A 17,971-nucleotide genomic window follows, 5' to 3' on the forward strand; every position below is an offset into this window, starting at 1 on the left:
CTATTCACAGCTTCAAAGAGCACCATGCAGGAAGAAATATGAAAGAAGGAACATTTAGGCAAGATTTCTGCAGAAGAGCCCCAAAGGTAGGAGGAGGATGACTGAGCAGAGGATCTGGAATAGGCAATAGAGGATGTTGGTGAGCCATGCAATAGGAAGCTGCCAGGAAGACTGGTCTTGTGCTGCCTATTGTTCTATTTGCTGGCATAAACCTGAGCATAGATAGCTCCACTGAACATGGTAAGGACCTCTCCATGCTTAAATTTATATGTCTGCTTCAGGGCCCTGCTGAGCGAGGTCCTCCATGAGCTGTCAAATGGAGCTTTCTGCCTTTCTGCACCTCTGTTCATAGAGCTTTCTCCAGCTCCCCAGGTCTTGTAACCTGTCTCTAGTCATCACAAGAATAAATTGCAGATCTCCACAAGGGGCAAAGTCACCACAGAAAAGCCTCCATGCATTCTGTAGCCTTCATCTCTCTGCCTTTGAAGACTCTTGGATGCTAGAAGGATTTCCATGGGTAGTCTTTATGTGGGGAACATTTGAGGAGCCTGGACACGAAATCGTTTTAATTTCAGTAAGAGCCAGCTATGGGTGCCTGTTTATCACGCAGTTGCATAACCCACTGAACTAGGTCTGAACTACTTAGTAAAACATGCTGTGCAGTAAGCCATTGAACTCACCTTGCTGGAACAGCACTCCCTGTGGGTAGATGTTACTGTGAGTTGCAGAATTATCTCCAAAGCAATGGAAGTAAACAAACAGTGGATTATATAAGAAAGGCACAAAGATCCTCAGGGCAGTACGGAATTATGACTCAGAGCTCATAGCACACCCCGATGATCTTTGTGTTTTGCCAGATCCTATGGCACATGTCACAAGGCCAACAAAAGTCTGACAGTAGCTGATTATGATTTGCTGTATGGATTGCTCTTAGCCAAGAGGCATTTTTACAGCCTTGCCGCCTTCTTCTGCAGCTGAGGGAAGCTGCAGTGTACAGGGGAGCCCAGGTCTTCCTCAGCCTTCTAAACGTGGCCTTGTTCAAGTCACTGACACTTGTTACACTCCAGTCTCTTGTCTTGTTGCAAGCTTCACATGGCATCTAGTGAAGAGGTCCTCATGCTGACTGCAGGGTTAGACATGAGGATTTAACTAACACAGAGCGACTGTCAATGTTTAGTTTTGTTGACAGAACAGTTTTGCTATGGAAAAAAAAAAGCAATTTCATCAAAATCACAGAGACCAAATGATTTTAAATGAATTTTTCAACAAGGACCTTTAGGGACGGGGACCTTGAGGTGAGGCTGTTGAGGAGAAATATATTTGGAACCAAATCCACTTTCAGGACAAGATTCTTCCTATGTTGGGCTAAAATCCAATTTACTCCTGTTTTTTCTCAGTGCTTGGACAGTTTTAGAAGGAGCCATGAAGCAAATGATGAGTATCATTGCTGATTTGGTTTTCTTCACTCTACAAGGATAGTAGCAGTAACCTTACAGGCTGGTGTATTAATACAGGTTGTTATATTAATACTGGAAGCTTATAGTTCCAAAAGAGAGAGGGGATGGGCTTGACAGAGACACATGGTTGTTGGAAGACCAATGCTTTTGTCTAGCTTGGCCTTCAGGGGCTAATGGTAAAGAGGTTGAGGACTTCTTTTATGGAGATGAACTGAAGAAGCAAAACACCTAAGTTTTAGTTAGGTTATGAAGGTATCTGATAAATACCAGCCATAACTGATGTGTAATTAGAGGGAGCGACCGGAATTGCCTAGGATGCCCCAAGGAAGTAGCATAAGGAACAACAACAACAACAGAAGTTAACCTGAGGAACATTTGGGCAAAGGGTTAAGAGAGGTTTCTTAATCATGAGCTGCTGTTGAGCTGTACATGGCCCCTTTCAAAGGACTGAGAGCACAGCCAACAGAGGCAGCGAAAAGACGCAGCAGTTTGCGCAGCAGTGTCTGGGCTCTGCCTGGGCCTTTTGTGGGCCTTGTTGGAAGTTGTGGAGACTTTCTGGGGAGCCCCGAGGAACTAGACGGTGCTTGCTGCTAGCAGGAAGGGAGAGCTAGGCAAGGACTCCTGCAGGGGGCCTTGACTTCACTTCTCCTGGGAAGTTCTAGCTAGGTGTGGCTGCTGCTAACGGGCTCTCTGGGCTGCCCTGGTCAGAGGGAGTTGGGGCTTTTGTTTCAGGTGGCTCCTGATTGGGTGGGTCAAGCACCCTTGTGAGTCACTGCTAGGCAGAGGCCTATATAAGAGCCAGGCCTAGAGTGCAGCTCTCAGAGTGCAGCCAACAGAGGCAGCAGTTTGTGCAGCAGGGTGCCAGAAGGCAAAGAAGGCACCTCTCCATTTTGCACAGTGGTGTGTCCTTCCCCGGGGCATGGTGATGACACGCTGCAGAGCATGTTCCCCAGTGGCTGCTGGAGGTGCTGCATCAGCTGTGTCTGAGGCTTCAACCCAGATGGACCCTCTGGCAGCAGATGCAGCTCTGCAGGTGTCAGGCTGCAGGGAGTGCCTGGGGCCTCTCCGTGAGGCCTGGGCTGACAGTCAGCTCTCCTGCGTGAGGTGTGCTGTGGTTGCCTGGTTGCATCACCAGATAAAGGAGTTACGGGAGGAGGTTAGTAGGCTGCGTAGCATCCGAGAAGAGGAGCATGAGATAGACTGGGTATTCTCAGAGACTGTGCAGCTCCAGGAGTCCCCACCCCCCACTGCAGCGGAGTTGTTGGAGGGCTCTGTACTGTGTGTAACAGTACATTATAACACTGCTGAAGAGGGCTGGAAACTGGTGACCTCTTGTAGAAGGAGAAGGGCTCTTGCTCCTCCTCAAGATTTGCCTTTAAAGAACAAGTTTAGTGCCCTCCAAGCTGAGGAGGAGCTGGGCATGGCTCCAAGGAAGGCAACGGGCCTGGGCCTGACAGACCCTGTGCCGTGCAGGAACCCCCGGAAGAAGTGGCGAGCGATTGTTGTGGGTGACTCCCTGCTGCAGGGGACAGGGGCCCCTGTCTCCGACCTGACTCTTGTCTAGAGAGTTTTGCTGCCTGCCAGGGGCTTCAAGAAGAGATGTCATGGAAAGACTGCCAAGGCTTGTCCATGCATCGGACTACTACCCTCTGCTGATCTTCCATGTGGGTGCTAACGACACGAAAGGCAAATTGGAAACCATCAGACAGGATTTCAGAGCTCTGGGAATGGTGGTCAAGAGTCGGGGAGCCCAGTTCATCTTCTCCTCAATCCTGCCTTTTGGGGAAAGGATGGGAGGAGGAGTAGACGCGTTTTCCAAGTTAACAGCTGGCTGCGCCACTGGTGTTGGCAACAGGGCTTTGGTTTCTATGACCATGGGACCCTGTTTGAAGACCAACAGCTGATGGGGAGCGATGGGATCCACCTTACCAAGCGGGGCACGCGTGTCTTTGCCAACAGATTGGCCAGCCTGGTGAGGAGGGCCTTAAACTAGGCAAGATGGGGGAAGGGGAGTGGTATAGTGGCAGGGGAGTCAGTAAAACACCGCTCAAGTCAGGATGCCTCCAGCGGGTGCATGCAGCCAGGGGAGACAGCCTGGAACATGGCTACGGAGGCTCCTCTTGCACCTCTCCTGGGAAGCTTGCATGCTTGACTGGCTCTCTGAAATGCCTGTACACCAATGCACGCAGCATGGGGAATAAGCAGGAAGAGTTAGAGGTCTGTGTGCGGTCGCAGGGCCATGATCTCATTGCGGTTACAGAGACATGAGTGGGATAGTTCACATGACTGGGATGCTGTCATGGATGGCTAGGTGCTTTTTAGGCAAGACAGGTCAGGAAGGCGAGGTGGTGGAGTTGCTCTTTATGTGAGGGAGCAACTAGAATGTCTGGAGCTCTGCCTCGGGGTGGATGAAGAGCAAGTTGAGAGCCTATGGGTAAGGATTAAAGGGCAGGGAAACATGGGTGACACTGTTGTGGGGGTTTACTACAGGCCACCTGACCAGGAGGAAGTCATCGATGAGGCCTTCTACAGACAGCTGGAAGTAGCCTCACGATCACAGGCCCTGGTTCTCATGGGAGACTTCAACCACCCTGACATCTGTTGGCAAGACAGCACAGCTAGGCACAAACAGTCGAGGAGGTTCCTGCAGAGGATTGATGATAATTTCTTGACTCAGGTGGTGGAGACGCCAACGAGGAGAGGTGCAATGCTAGACCTTGTCCTAACGAACAAAGAAGGTCTAGTTGGAGATGTGAAGGCTGGGGGCAGCCTTGGCTGCAGTGACCATGAGATGGTGGAGTTGAGGATCCTCTGAGGAGGGAGCAGGGCAATGAGTAGGATTGCAACGCTGGACTTCAGGAGAGCTGACTTTGGCCTCTTCAGGGACCTACTTGGAGGAATCTCATGGGGTAGGGCCCTAGAAGGAAGGGGGGGTGTCCAAGAAAGCTGGTTAATATTCAAGCGTCACTTCCTCCAGGCTCAAGATCAGTGCATCCCTCTGAGGAAGAAGTCGAGCAAAGCGGATTCAGCAGGAGACCTGCATGGATGAGCAAGGAACTCCTGGCAAAACTCCAGCAGAAGAAGGAAGTACACAGAGTGTGGAAAAGGGGACAGGCCACTTGGGAGGAATATAGGGACACTGTTAGAGTGTGCAGGGATGCAACAAGGAAGGCTAAGGCCCATTTGGAATGAAATCTGGCAAGGGATGTCAAGGACAACAAGAAGGCCTTCTTCAAATACATCCAAGGCAAAAGGAAGACTAGGGAAAACGTGGGCCCGCTGCTGATTGGGGCGGGTGCCCTGGTAACAAAGGATATAGAGAAGGCAGAGTTATTGAATGCTGCCTTTGCTTCAGTCTTCACTGCTAAGGCCAGTCCTCAAGAATTCCAGATCCTGGGGACAAGAGAGGAAGGCTGGAGAAAGGAAGACTCTCCCTTGGTGAAGGAGGATCAGGTTAGAGATCTTTTGTCCAGACTTGACATCCATAAATCCATGGGCCCCGATGGGATGCAGCCACGAGTGCTGAGGCAGCTGGCGGATGTTATCGCTAGGCCACTCTCCATCCTCTTGGAAAGGTCCTGGAGATCAGGAGAGGTGCCTGAGGACTGGAAGAAAGCCAACGTCACCCCACTCTTCAAAAAGGGCAAGAAGGAGGAGCCAGGAAACTCCAGGCCTGTCAGCCTCACCTCCATCCCTGGAAAGGGGATGGAACAGCTCCTCCTGGAGGTCATCTCCAAGCATCTGGAGGACAAGAAGGTGATCAGGAGTAGTCAGCATGGATTCACCAAAGGGAAATCATGCTTGACCAACCTGATAGCCTTCTATGACAGAATGACTGGCTGGGTAGATGAGGGGAGAGCAGTGGATGTTGTCTCCCTGGACTTGAGCAAGGCTTTGGACACTGTCTCCCATCACATCCTCCTAGGTAAGCTCAGGAAGTGTGGGCTAGACGAGTGGACGGTGAGGTGGATTGAGAACTGGCTGGATGGCCGAGCTCAGAGGGTTGTGGTGAATGGCGCAGAGTCTAGCTGGAGGCCTGTAGCTGGCGGTGTGCCCTAGGGGTCAATATTGGGTCCAGTCTTGTTCAATGTATTCATCAATGACCTGGAGGAAGGGACAGAGTGCACCCTCAGCAAGTTTGCTGATGAGACAAAACTGGGGGGAGAGGCTAACACACCAGAAGGCTGTGCTGCCATTCAGAGGGACCTGGACAGGCTGGAGAGGTGGGCAGAGAGGAACCCCCTGAAGTTCAACAAAGGCAAGTGCAAGGTCCTGCACCTGGGGAGGAATAATCCCATGCACCAGTACAGGCTGAGAGCCCGACCTGCTGGAGAGCAGCTCTGCCGAGAAGGACCTGGGAGTGCTGGTGGACAAGAAGTTAAACATGAGCCAGCAGTGTGCCCTTGTGGCCAAGAAGGCCAATGGTCTCCTGGGGTGCATTAGGCAGAGTGTTGGCAGCAGGTGGAGGGAGGTGATCCTCCCCCTCTACTCAGCCCTGGGGAGGCCTCACCTGGAGTATTGTGTCGAGTTCTGGGCTCCCCAGTACAAGAGAGACATGGCACTCCTGGAGAGGGTCCAGCAGAGGGCTACAAAGAGGATGAGGGGACTGGAGCATCTCTCTTCTGAAGAAAGGCTGCGAGAGCTGGGCCTGTTCAGCTTGGAGAAGAGAAGATTGAGAGGGGATCTCCTCAACGTGTACAAGTATCTGAAGGGAGGATGTCGAGAGGATGAGGCCAGCCTCTTCTCTGTGGTGCCCAGTGATAGGACAAGAGGCAACGGGCAGAAACTGAACCACAGGAAGTTCCATCTGAACCTGAGAAAAAACTTCTTCACTATGAGGGTGACAGAGCATTGGAACAGGTTGCCCAGAGAGGTAGTGGAGTCTCCTTCTCTGGAGATATTCAAAACCCGTCTGGATGCGATCCTGGGCAATATGCTCTAGAGGTCCCTGCTTGAGCAGGGAGGTTGGACTAGATGATCTCCAGAGGTCTCTTCCAACCTAAACGATTCTGTGATTCTGTGACTCCTTATGCTGGGCTAGGCTGTAGACACAGGTTCCACCAAGCTCATGGAGAAGAGACAGGAGGACAAGACCACCAAGCCAGAGTCCTTGCGTTGCCATTTCCAAACATTCCCAGCAGTACAACAGAGAGCTGATGAACATCAACCCACCTGGTTCATTCTTAGTGCAATTTATTGCTGAAGAGGTGGTTTGCAGAGCAAAATAATTGCACAATAAACAAAGGAAACCCTGTGCCAGTCTCCCAAGCTCTCAACAGAAGGTGCATGCAAATAAACATAAGGTAGAACCTGGCTTGAGCACAAATCACTGGGAGAAGATTGTCTAACGTGAAAACAGAGAAGAAAGTACCTGCTTCCAGTCTCACCTGATGCCATGGAGCACAGGTTCAGCCTGTTCCAGCTTTACATTCAGGTCAAACCAAGGATCTAGCCTTTTATAGGAAACTCTCAGAAGACTGTAGAGACCAGCCTTGGGCATCAAGTGGAGTAGAAATGGCAGGGGGGCTGTCTAGGGAGACAGACAAAAGGAAAGGAGGAATGGGTAGATAGGTGAATTTAAGATAAGCAGAAGTGTGGGGGTGGCGGGGTGGATGGATAGAAGGCAGTCTTTTAAAAGCAATCCAGGCATAAACCTGCTGATGTAGAGATGTTACGTCATTGACTCACCAGTGTTAATTGCTGGATTAGCATGTTCTAGCACAGTCTGCTGAAGCAATTGCTTGATCCCTTAAAGGGATGCAGTAAAGTCTTGGGGGTGAAATGCAGGCTTAGGAGCAGGGCGCACCTCTTCTGCACTCTAATCTGTGCTGGGTCACTGACTCACTCCATGGCCGTTGGCGACTTACTTCACCTCTGTAAAATGGAGATAATAACCTTAATCACCGCAGATAGAGGGTTATTGAGAGGAGGGATGAAGGGCTATAAGGAATGCATCTGACTCTGCAGCCCAGACTCAGGAGGGAGTTCCCAGCACTGCCCTGAGCCGTCGGCATTGTCCCATGCAGGCCCTTACCACAGTGATGCTGCTCAGAGCACCAAGTTCACGGCCAGACTGAAGATGACAGCAGTTAGTTTTCCTCATTAAATAGCCTACTGGGTGTGAGCTGAAAAAGAGGAAAACCTCTCACAAGGTGAAGCATGAGAGAAGTTTGTAGCTCCCTGTCTGTATTCGTATCATTGCTTGGGACTGGTTCTGAGCCCAGAGGAGGCAACGAGAGTCAGTGCATTGGACTCTTTCACCCCATCCAGGTGCCCTTCATAGGCAGGCAGGCATACCTCTTCCAAGAAGAGGTATCTCTTCTTGGAAACAAGCTGTGAGCTGGGGAGCTCATCTTAGTTGTGGATCCCCCACCCTCCACACACAGGGGTGGGCAGTAGGAGAGAGCTGGGGCTGGAAGAGTGAACCAAAGATGCCATAGAACACTGCCATTGGCAGAAAGTAAGCCCAGGAGAAGGATTGGTCATGCATGTTTAAACAGGGTCTTTGTGCAGGCAGAAGAGGCATATAAACTGGGAGTCTGTCTACGCAGTTAACATTAAAAGTTGAAAGTAAATTAAATGAATTTGGACAGATTCTAAAACAAAGCACCCACACAAGGGCTCAGTTCCTGCAGAAAGTATCTCCAAAACATATCCTGAAAATTGCTGACCTCCACCATCCTCCATGCAGAGAAACAAGATAAAAATAAATTCCTCACCATTGGAGGGCTGGGGGCCTTGAAACCTATCCTGATTTAATTGAAATGGAATGGCAGATCAGATCTTGCCCATTTCACAGCGGCAAGTACCCATGTGAGCAAAGTAGGACACATAAGACAAGGTATTCAGCAACTCTGTAATGCCAGATTAACATCTTTATCAGCATATGTAAATGAAGCCAAATTCAGTATGGCAGGATAACACTGTGGTTATAAAAAGGTGAGAGTAAGATCAGAAATACTACAGCATGGAGAAACCATTGCATGAAGTTCCTTCAAATGTAACAGGAGCCTGCTTAGGTTTTAATATAAAAAAAGTTTTCTTTGAGATTTAAACTATTTCAATGAAAGTGTGTTACTATTATGTTTTTGGATATGCCTCTTCCACAGCAGCAAGTTCTTAAGCTTATATCAAAGTTCAGAATGGGACAGAGGCAAAACTTAGAGAAGCCAGTGGAGGCTTCAAAGCAGAGCTGACATACTTCACAGAAAGGCAATGGGATTATTCTCCCAGGGAAGGATAAAGCGCTAGTGCAAGTGCTGGGCACAGTAAGAACTCCAGTTGTCTGTGACTGGCATCTTACAGGCCTGGAAGGCTGTTTATGGAGGGTGCCTCTGTAGGAGCACACAGAGATCTCCCAGAAGTGGCAGCAGTGCATATCATCATGGCTATTGCAGCATTTGCATCAAAATGAGCTGCCTGGCAGACCTGAACCATGCAGAAGTGAGCCTCCAACACCACACGTTCCTGCAAATGCAGCCTGTTTCCACCAGCGAGGAAGCACAAGACAGAGGGGACCTGCCTAACTCAACCTCATGCTGATTTACAGTGCCAAGTGTTAGAAAAATAAGATTTGGCTTTTCCTTACAGCTACATTAATGCGCATGAGCATGAAATTAGTAGAGGCAATAAATGATGATGCCATTCAAGGTGAAGATCTGCATTAGTTGAACCAATTTGCAGCCGTGACTGTTTCTCCTTTTCATGTCCCACTAAGCCTCATTATTCTTGAAATAAAAGATCATAGGCTTCCCAGTCAGTTTTATTCATATCCAAAGAGCTTCAAGAGCTTTGGAAAAGCATTCAGCACTGGGAGTCTCTCTGCGATATACTAGGCTTGAACAGCGGTGTCTCCCTCAAGCAACTATTTGCCACCAAGTAGAGTAACATATTAGGTCCTCATAAGCCAAAGCATTTTTTTTCTTTGTTGTAAGACAATTAGCCCATTTTTCTGACTACTGACAGCCCCAGTTCAGCTCCTGCAGTCAGCACTGGTATCTGTAGATAGTTGTCTATGGCTGAATTTCAGAGGAGCTCCAAGCCAAGCAGCAGTGCTTGAGAAAATGTCATTCAGACCGTCCCACAGTGCAACCCATCTGATCATCACCCTATGAGCAGGGTGCCCACACCGCCCAACCCTTCCCATGCAGGACTTTTCTTTGCAGTTCATTCTTAAGAAGGTAACTGTGTGAGTCAGGGGTCAATACTAGGCATTTCTTGACCCTGTGCCCCACACCGTTTCTTTCCACGAGGCCAAGCAGCCTGTGTGCTCATACACCAGCCACTACAGCAGCCCCTCTCCAGGTTTCGGAAAAGAAAGGAAGGAAAAGCTTTGGAAGCCTATGTCCCATGAGGAGCAAGGATCTGTGCCATCCACATTCATGTGCTGGGTGGTGCTGGTCCCAGTTGCTCCGCAGATGCCATGCGGCAGAGGGAAGACCTTTCTGGCCCTGCAATGGAGAATGGCCTTACTGACTAGGGTTACCAACCAGGAGACTGTGGCACAGCTTTTCCCAGGAGGGCTGGATTTGTAGTCCCAGGACATGAGAAGGAAACATCTTTTTGCAAGACTGCAGAAGAGACTGAGCTCTAGCTTGAAACCTGAAGAAGATTCAATAGATCACCAGTGTCAGGGGAGAGCTGCCCCTGTATTGACAGTCAAGGACAGTCAAGGAAGGCAAGACTCCTAAGACTGAGCTAGTCTTCTAGGTTTGAACTGTAATCCGCAGGGCAAGACAGGCTCTTGCAGGGAGAGCCTGCCCTGAAATAGGCTATAACATGGTCATTTCACAACAGCTCAAGCTGCCATCCAAGTGTAGTTACCCAAAACAGCAATTCTGCTCTGCACTTCTGCAGCACAAACATGCAGTCCCAATATGGCCCTTTTCCTTGCACCAGCCCGCTCATCCAGGCAGGGTCCTGGAGCAAGGGAACTGGTGCAGTTTATAATTGACCAGAGGTGGGCACTTGGCAGGGGTGGGATGGGGAGTTTGTTTTAGCCAGGCCAGGTTTCCATCCATCCATCTCACTACCCAGATGGACCAGACATTGAGCTGGAAAGCAGACAGTCCAAGAAACTGGCTTAAAGTGGCCAGGAGCTTGGAAAATTTGAAAGAAAATAGTAAACACTGGATTGATGGAACTCCTTTTTTTTTCATAAAAAGCACTGTGTCCAGACAATCCCATTAGAGTCTGATGTTTGGGATTTTTCTATCTGTTTATAAAATATATACATCTATAGTTATTGCTACATTCCCTGCTTGTGTGAAATTCTCCTGCAGGGGGGAAAGTGCTACAGAGCACCAAGGAAGCAGGAATAAAGGCAATGATGCAATCTGCAAATGCCTGTCTAATGAATTACATGAGAAACCATGCCAAAGCGTCAAACATACTAAAGAGAGACCAAGCATGGCTTGACTGGACCATGCTCAGTTTGGCAGCTGTCCCACCTACCACACATCTGAATCGAGGATGCACTAGGCTCCAGAAATGTTGGTGTTCCAGGGCTGCCAAAGACAGTGCCTGAGCCCAGGTACTCCAGCATGTAAATCAGCGTAGCTCCAGAGTGGGCTCTAGCTGATACCTGCTGGCGACCGGGAGCTGCATTTCGGCTTGAGTTCTGTGTCTGTGGGTAAAGCTCTGCAGAAACCTAGCCCTGTCTTGTGTCTTCCCTCAAAGCCCCAGGCATGTGCCATGTTAGAGATAACTATTGATAATTACATTTAAAACTTTCATCTCCTTCTTAACATCTTCCAAGTGAACTTAATGATGGAGGAAGTTGCCAGATGTTAATTATTATCATTGTCAGCTCCTAGCATTTACTGTACAAAGCAGTGCTTTTCCTAGCCTCAGTACTCTATGATTACAGCACAGAGAAAAAGGCATATTCGTTTAAGTAACCCACAAATGTTAGTGTTGTCATTATCCAATTAATGTTCCTTCTTCACAGGATGAATATAAACCTGACAAAGACCTGTCTGAAGTGGATCTAAAGAATGCCATTCGTGTTCACCACGCCTTAGCTACGAAAGCCTCTGACTATAGCAAAAAATCGAACGTGCTGAAGCTGAAGACAGCTGACTGGAGAGTGTTTCTATTCCAGGCCCCGTAAGTACCAGCAGTTCCTAATCAGCTCCTAATCAGGAGACTTCCCTCTCAGTTTGAAATGGCAGGCCAACTTCCAGCTAGCATCAGATTCTCTTCTTCTTGACCAAATCAACACACATATTAAAGGACAACCCTAGAAGGAAAAAGAATTTGAGGGAAGAAGGTGCTAAGCAGAAGGAGGGCTGGTCATGAGTTCACAGTTTATACCCCAGGTAAGCAGAGATTACTTATGTAACAGCAATCAGGCTCTTGGCAGCGGTGTGTATCAGTCTTTTCTGATTTGTCACCAGAATTGGCTGAGCAGATGAGGATGAGAGGTAAAGGGCAGAGGAGGGAAGTAACTTCCCATTCTCCCTCTCTCAGGTATTAGTGCACCAAAAATGCTACAGCCTCCTACCTTGAAGCCATATCCAGCCTGGCTACACAGTCCGTCAGGCAAAATCTTACAGACTTCAGCTGGGTTTTGCTACTAAAGGACTGAGGGGAAGCTGATGAAGCAGGATGTTTCCAGAGCATGTCTGTGGGTTACATTGCAAGAGAGGGTTTCCAGGGCTGGGCAGGAAAATATTGTTTCCTGACAGGCTCTGGCGTTCCCACAGCCCCTCAAAAAACAGCAAGGGAACATATGGACACACTTGCACTTAAAATGTTTTAAAATGTGCTTGAAGTATTTTACTAGTTGAAAGTTATGTGAGACAGCTGTCTGGAGTGGACGTTTCCAAACTCTCTTCCTGCTTGCTCCGTACAAACAGTTTGGGCTACAGTAACAAGGCAGCCCAAATCACACGACGATGCTACCAAGTACAGTCCTGGAGTCCCCAGTGTGGATATGTCCTCACACTCTCCTCTTATTAGCTTCTGCTCTCAGTCTGTGGGAGGGAGAAAATCTATATGAGGCATTGAACTAAGATGCTGACAGTTCACATTGTCAGCAAGTGATGGGGAAAACTACATTAAGGTCGTTAAAGAAGTCCTACAATCCAGGCTATGTCTTCTTTCTTCCTTAGTCCACTGCAGAGAAAAGTTGCTCTGCTAACAAGTGCCATGTGTGATTGAGCTGTCTTCTATTTGATATTTTCTTTGTCACTCCCTGAGATACTTGACACTGTAAGTCAGGCTAAATCTTGGCATCTAGACTCATGCAATGAAAGCCAAGTTGAAACCTAGTGGGAGCACTGCCTGAACAGATCTGATTAAGGACCCTGGGCTGTGTCCTATGACCATCTGAGGGATCCACATTGCTCCATGGGACTTCTGTTGTGGGGCTTCAGATCTCCAAAGACTGGTATGTCCTTGGCACTTGCCACCATGTCACCTCTCCTCCATTTCTCATATAAAGCGATCAGAGTTGGTAAGGAAGGTGGAACTTTCAGGGCTTCATGTAGGCAGACAACAGTCCTGAAATCATTAAGGCACTGTAGAGGAGCCAATTAGGCAGTGTTTTACTGTTCACAACCAAGGGTAGCACAGAAATGGCTTCGAAGCAAGGCCACTTATGGCCCTCCTGAGAGCAGAGAGCTCCAGGGCTGTGCTTAGCTGGCTGGGCTTGGGTTAGGAGCTTTTACAGAAACCCAGCTTCTCTTCTCCCCTCCTTCATAACAGAAGTAAGGAAGAAATGCTTTCCTGGATCCTGCGAATCAACCTTGTTGCTGCCATTTTCTCTGCCCCGGCCTTCCCAGCTGCAATCTGCTCCATGAAGAAGTTCTGCCGTCCGCTCTTGCCTTCATCCATGACTAAACTGTGCCAGGTAATGTGTGAGAGAAGAGGTGGTGGTGGAGGTGCCTGATGCATAGCCAGCCCTTCAGCACACAGCTTAGGGTGAACCCATCTGCAGCTTCCCTCAGCACCTGCCTGCCTGACGTATCTGAGTGCTCAGAGGTACACACACCCCTATCTTCAGGGTAGGAAGGAGTATAGTGGGCAACTCGGACAGACTGCAGCAAATCTCAGCATCTGGCCAATGCTTCCTCTGCAATGAAGGTAAAACACCCCTGCGCACACACCTACTGCCTTTATGGCTGTTGACTCTGGACTGTTTATTGCTCATTGCCCATCACACCCCCGCACCTCTCCATTGAGCTGGCTACAGCCCTAGTTTATTTCATAACGTGACACTCAGAGAGGGCACCCTGTTATTTCTCAAGCTGAAAAGCCAAAGAGAAGAGTCCCACTCAGTAGGGAGGGCTGTCTGGAAGCAGCGGGGCACAATGCACCAGAGCACCGCTGCCTAAGGCTCAGTTAACCAAGAGTGATGGGCAGCTGCTTTTGTTTGTACTGCCCAGGGAATGCAAAACGTGCCTTAGCAGCTCCAAAAAGCAGGGAACACACTGCCACTGCACCTCAACAGAGGGGAAGGGAGAGGAGAGCCTGAAATGATCAGAGCAGAGATGCAGCTCCTTATCTACTGGGCAGACATGGCCGGATGTTGTCTTTCTCAGAGAACAGACTCGGAGGGTGCTTTTTTCTCTAAAAAGAGCAGGATAGTCAGCTCTGGGGATGCAGCCAGTTCTGTCTGGGTATTAAAGGACTCAGAGCATTTCATCTTTGTGATGCTAAAGAGGCCCAAGTGCCAGAGAAATCTACCCCTGTCACTTGTTATGGATGGGTTTTGATCTTCCTCAAATACTTATCTTTCAACTACTCCTTATCAGATGAATTTGCAAATGTGCTGCATGCCTTTGGCTCCAGCACATGGTACACAGCCCATTCCAGTAGCTAAGCTTATGTCCTTGCAGAGACAGAACCCATGATAATAGGCAGTCAGTGCACTTAGGTGTTACCTCTTTGCACATTTTAATACCTGACATGCTTCTCTCTGCAGGAGGAACAGCTGAGGTCCCATGAAAATAAAATGAAGCAGATTTCAGATGAATTAGCAGAGCATAAATTGCATCCTGTAGAGAAGAGCCTCAAGTCAAAAGAGGCTGAGGAGTATAGGCTGAAAGAACATTACCTAATATTTGAGGTAAAGGAACTTTCATCTTTTCTGTGATAGATGATACCTTGGCTGATTGAGGAGAACTGGTAAGTCTGGAGAGGATGCTATATGTCTGGGAAAGCATGAAAGAGGAGAAATGAAAGAGGGCTCACAAGCTCAATGGGTGTCATGGGGCAGCAGCAAGTTTCACTGTTTTGGACTTAAGCTAAAAAAAGATACAGCAGATGTTGCATATCCTCTGCAATTTCTAATGTGAGGAGGAGAAAACTGATGAGAGAAATAAAATCTTTCGCTACCGTCCTGGAACTTGAAATTTCCTCAGATCCCAAGTAAGAAGGTGGAACTATTCTTGTTTTGGCAGAACTGTTTCTGTAAATAAAAGCCAAAGACCCTGTTATGGCTGATTACAGACTCTTTGAGGACGCAGGTAGCTAAGTTTAAAAGCTCTGCAAAATCTAAGTGGTGCTCCTTGTGGGAGAAATACAGCATTTTGTTCCAGAATTAGCTGAGCCCAAGGTGGGATTCCTGCTGTAGAGGAGTCAGTGGGAAGAGCCTGCTGGTGACCTCTAGTCATGCACTCAGCCAGAGGTTGGACTGTTGTCAGTACTAGCCCAGGCTGACCATGGCTTTTTCTGGCCAAATCTTGGAAATCTCCGGTGAAGATCTCCTGTCTCCCTGTTGCTACATCAGAGGGCTGCACCACCCTCTTGGAGAAAGGTCTTCTTGTAACGCCCAACCTAAATCTCCCAAGCCACAGTTGGTGGCTGCTGGTTCCATTGTCTTTGTGCCGACTCTTCAAATAGTTGTTGGCTGCTGTTAGGGCCCGCTTTGCCTCCTGTTTGCCAAACATCTTATTTAGGATGCCTTTAAAGGAGATGTCTCCATTTCAGCTAGTTCTCTAGACTCCATTTTTAGTCAGGGAGGTACTTCCAGGGCACAGTTCACCTCAGCTGTCTTATGATGTGTATTCTGGCAATGCCTTTTTTTCTGTGTCTCTCCCAAAAAAGGGAGAATATGCCACCTCTGACACTTTAGGGAAAGGGCTGGCCTATTACACAAACCCATAAAAATAGAACCCATCTAACCTTGGAGTAAAGATGCCGGGCAGAGAGGAAATGCCTCCTTTTTGTGCTGTGCTCTGGGAGGAGCAATGGGGGCACAATTTGACAGTAACAGTGAATCATTGGATGCGTACAATGGCAAGCAGAAGTATTTAAATCAATGGAGGGGAACATTCCTCCCTGAAAATTACTATGCTCACCAAGGGCATCCTTGTGATATTCCTAACCAGGCAGGAAGGAGGATGGAAACTCTGAATATCCCAAACCAGGAAGGAGCAAATGTGTTGGCCTGCTTTTGCCTCTAAAACCTGCCTCCCGCAGTCAGAGTGAGAGTCAAGATGTGTAAGAGAAGCTGGAGAGTCTCACACAACCTTCCACATTCCCCCTGGGGTTGATTGGTCTTTTTAGGCTGTGGCATAGATCGGGCGTTGTGCTGTAATTAAACTATACTTGCTGGCTCTGATTAGTGGAATCCTGACAATAAAGCATGTGTTTCCTACAGTAGCAGACAGCATTGTCTCCGATTTCCGTGCATGCCCTATTCTGTCCCTATTCCCAGGTTCTCTGCTCTGTTCCCTGTTCCCCTGCAGAAGAGCCGCTACGAGACATACATCAACCTGCTGTGCATGAAGATAAAAGTCGGGACAGATGACCTGGAGAAAATTGAAACTAACTTCTTCAAAGTGGAAGGTGATGATATTGCTTTGCGGAAGACACATTCAAGCCCTTCCTTGAGCCAAGGGCATGTGTCTGCCAGTTGCAAGGCAGAAAAGGACATTATAGAGCAGAACACTTAACAAGAAATGCACACAGAAGGGGGAATGAACCAGCAATGTTTGGCGCTCCTGGACTAGATTGATGAGCACAATTTTACCTAGGAATTTATATGAACAAAGCCGTAGACATACATGACACGGTGACTGCTCTAGTGAAAGAAATCAAAGAAGCTTTAGTTGACACTCCTTGGCAATGCTCTGGCATTTCAGCATCATAGACGCTCCACCTTTTCTTCATCCCTAACAGCACCTGTGGCTTTTCTTTCCCTCCTATGACTACCCCTACCTGCACAATAAAGGGATATGCTTATTCTCCAAGGGCCAGGTTGCTCTTTTATCCAGTGGTCCTCTCTTTCTCCCTCCATCCGTCCTTCCTTCTCTCCCTGGAGTCTCTGCTGGCTCACATCCACAGTTCCTGGCGGTGCAGGAAACTCAACCAGTTCTCATGTTCAAAGGTTCAGCCCTCATGTCTCCAGGGAGCAAATAGGGTCTGTGGCACCACAAATGCTCTCAGAGAAGGTCACAGAGCAGCAGAGCATGTCCCTGCCATGAGAAGAGCACCATTCAACACATGGCAATAGGACAGATTCCATGAGCTAGTCACTGACCAAGTGAGAGGTGTCTTCAACATGGGCGCACGAGAACGTGATCCGCCCACGGCAATAGAGGTCTGATATCTGATGTGCCCTCTGTCGCCTTTTCCTTTATATATATATATATATATATATATATATATATACATACACACACATATAAATATATATAAATAAATATATATATAAGGAAACCTTAACGTGGGTTTTAAACCTCAGTGTGCAAGCAAAGGTAAGCTTCCTGGGGAAGATATTAGGGACCATGGAGGGTCTGACCAGCCTATTAGGATATTTTCAAAAATGCAGTAGCCTACGTTTCTTTTTTTCTTCCTTTCTTTTTTTACCCAATCCTACTGGCTTTGCTGTGAAACATCGCTCCCCTGTTCCTGCTTATTCAGACAAACTAGCCAACTTGCTGCTTATTTAGCATCCATGACTTCTGCCACTTTGGGTTCGAAGCACAATTGGAGACATGCTTCATATTCAACCTTACTTATGAGTGCAGGAGTGATTCTAACTGTCCATTGATGTTATACTTCCTCCATTTTGCTGTTCACATACTGTACTTTTTTAAATGGGGACTTGTGTTTCTGTTCCTTTCTGTTGTCTGTGATCCAATGAGTTACTGTTGTACTAGAAATGATTCCACTGCATTTCAGTGCCATGACTGTCCTGCACTTTATTTATTTATTTCACTATTTGGTTTCTTTATCTCGGGTTGCTTTTCTTTCTCCTAGGTACATTCACAGTGATCAAGTTCCAGTTTTAAAGGATCTTGTAGCTAATTACAGTCATTTGCTGTTTATATTTTTGCAGCATTTTTTAAACAAACAAAATATTTTCTTTGGACCATCAACACTTGAGAGCCTATGGACTACTGTTTTCCATGATGGTTCATGCCACTAAAAACCTCCGCCCGACTTTGTCACCTCTTCTTTTGAGCTCTCTATTTCTTTGTACAGTTTGATAGTTTATTTGAAATGATGCACTAAGAATCATGTAAAAAGAATAACAATAAAGCTGAATCTGTTGCTAAAGA

General features: G+C 47.9%; 1 protein-coding gene across 9 annotated transcripts in view; it reads left to right on the forward strand.

Annotated features, from left to right (window-relative positions):
- Positions 1 to 17,971, forward strand: part of PSD2 (pleckstrin and Sec7 domain containing 2) — a 111,465-nt gene extending 93,494 nt beyond the window's left edge. For all 9 annotated transcript variants that reach the window (XM_068959681.1, XM_068959678.1, XM_068959675.1 and 6 more), the window contains 4 exons: positions 11,407 to 11,564; positions 13,167 to 13,311; positions 14,386 to 14,529; positions 16,154 to 17,971. In XM_068959681.1, the coding sequence (XP_068815782.1) occupies positions 11,407 to 11,564; positions 13,167 to 13,311; positions 14,386 to 14,529; positions 16,154 to 16,360 (654 nt within the window). In that variant the 3' untranslated portion in view covers positions 16,361 to 17,971. The remainder of the gene's footprint in view (positions 1 to 11,406; positions 11,565 to 13,166; positions 13,312 to 14,385; positions 14,530 to 16,153) is intronic.

This window comes from Struthio camelus, chromosome 13 (genome assembly GCF_040807025.1).
Source record: "Struthio camelus isolate bStrCam1 chromosome 13, bStrCam1.hap1, whole genome shotgun sequence".
Lineage (NCBI taxonomy): Eukaryota > Metazoa > Chordata > Aves > Struthioniformes > Struthionidae > Struthio > Struthio camelus.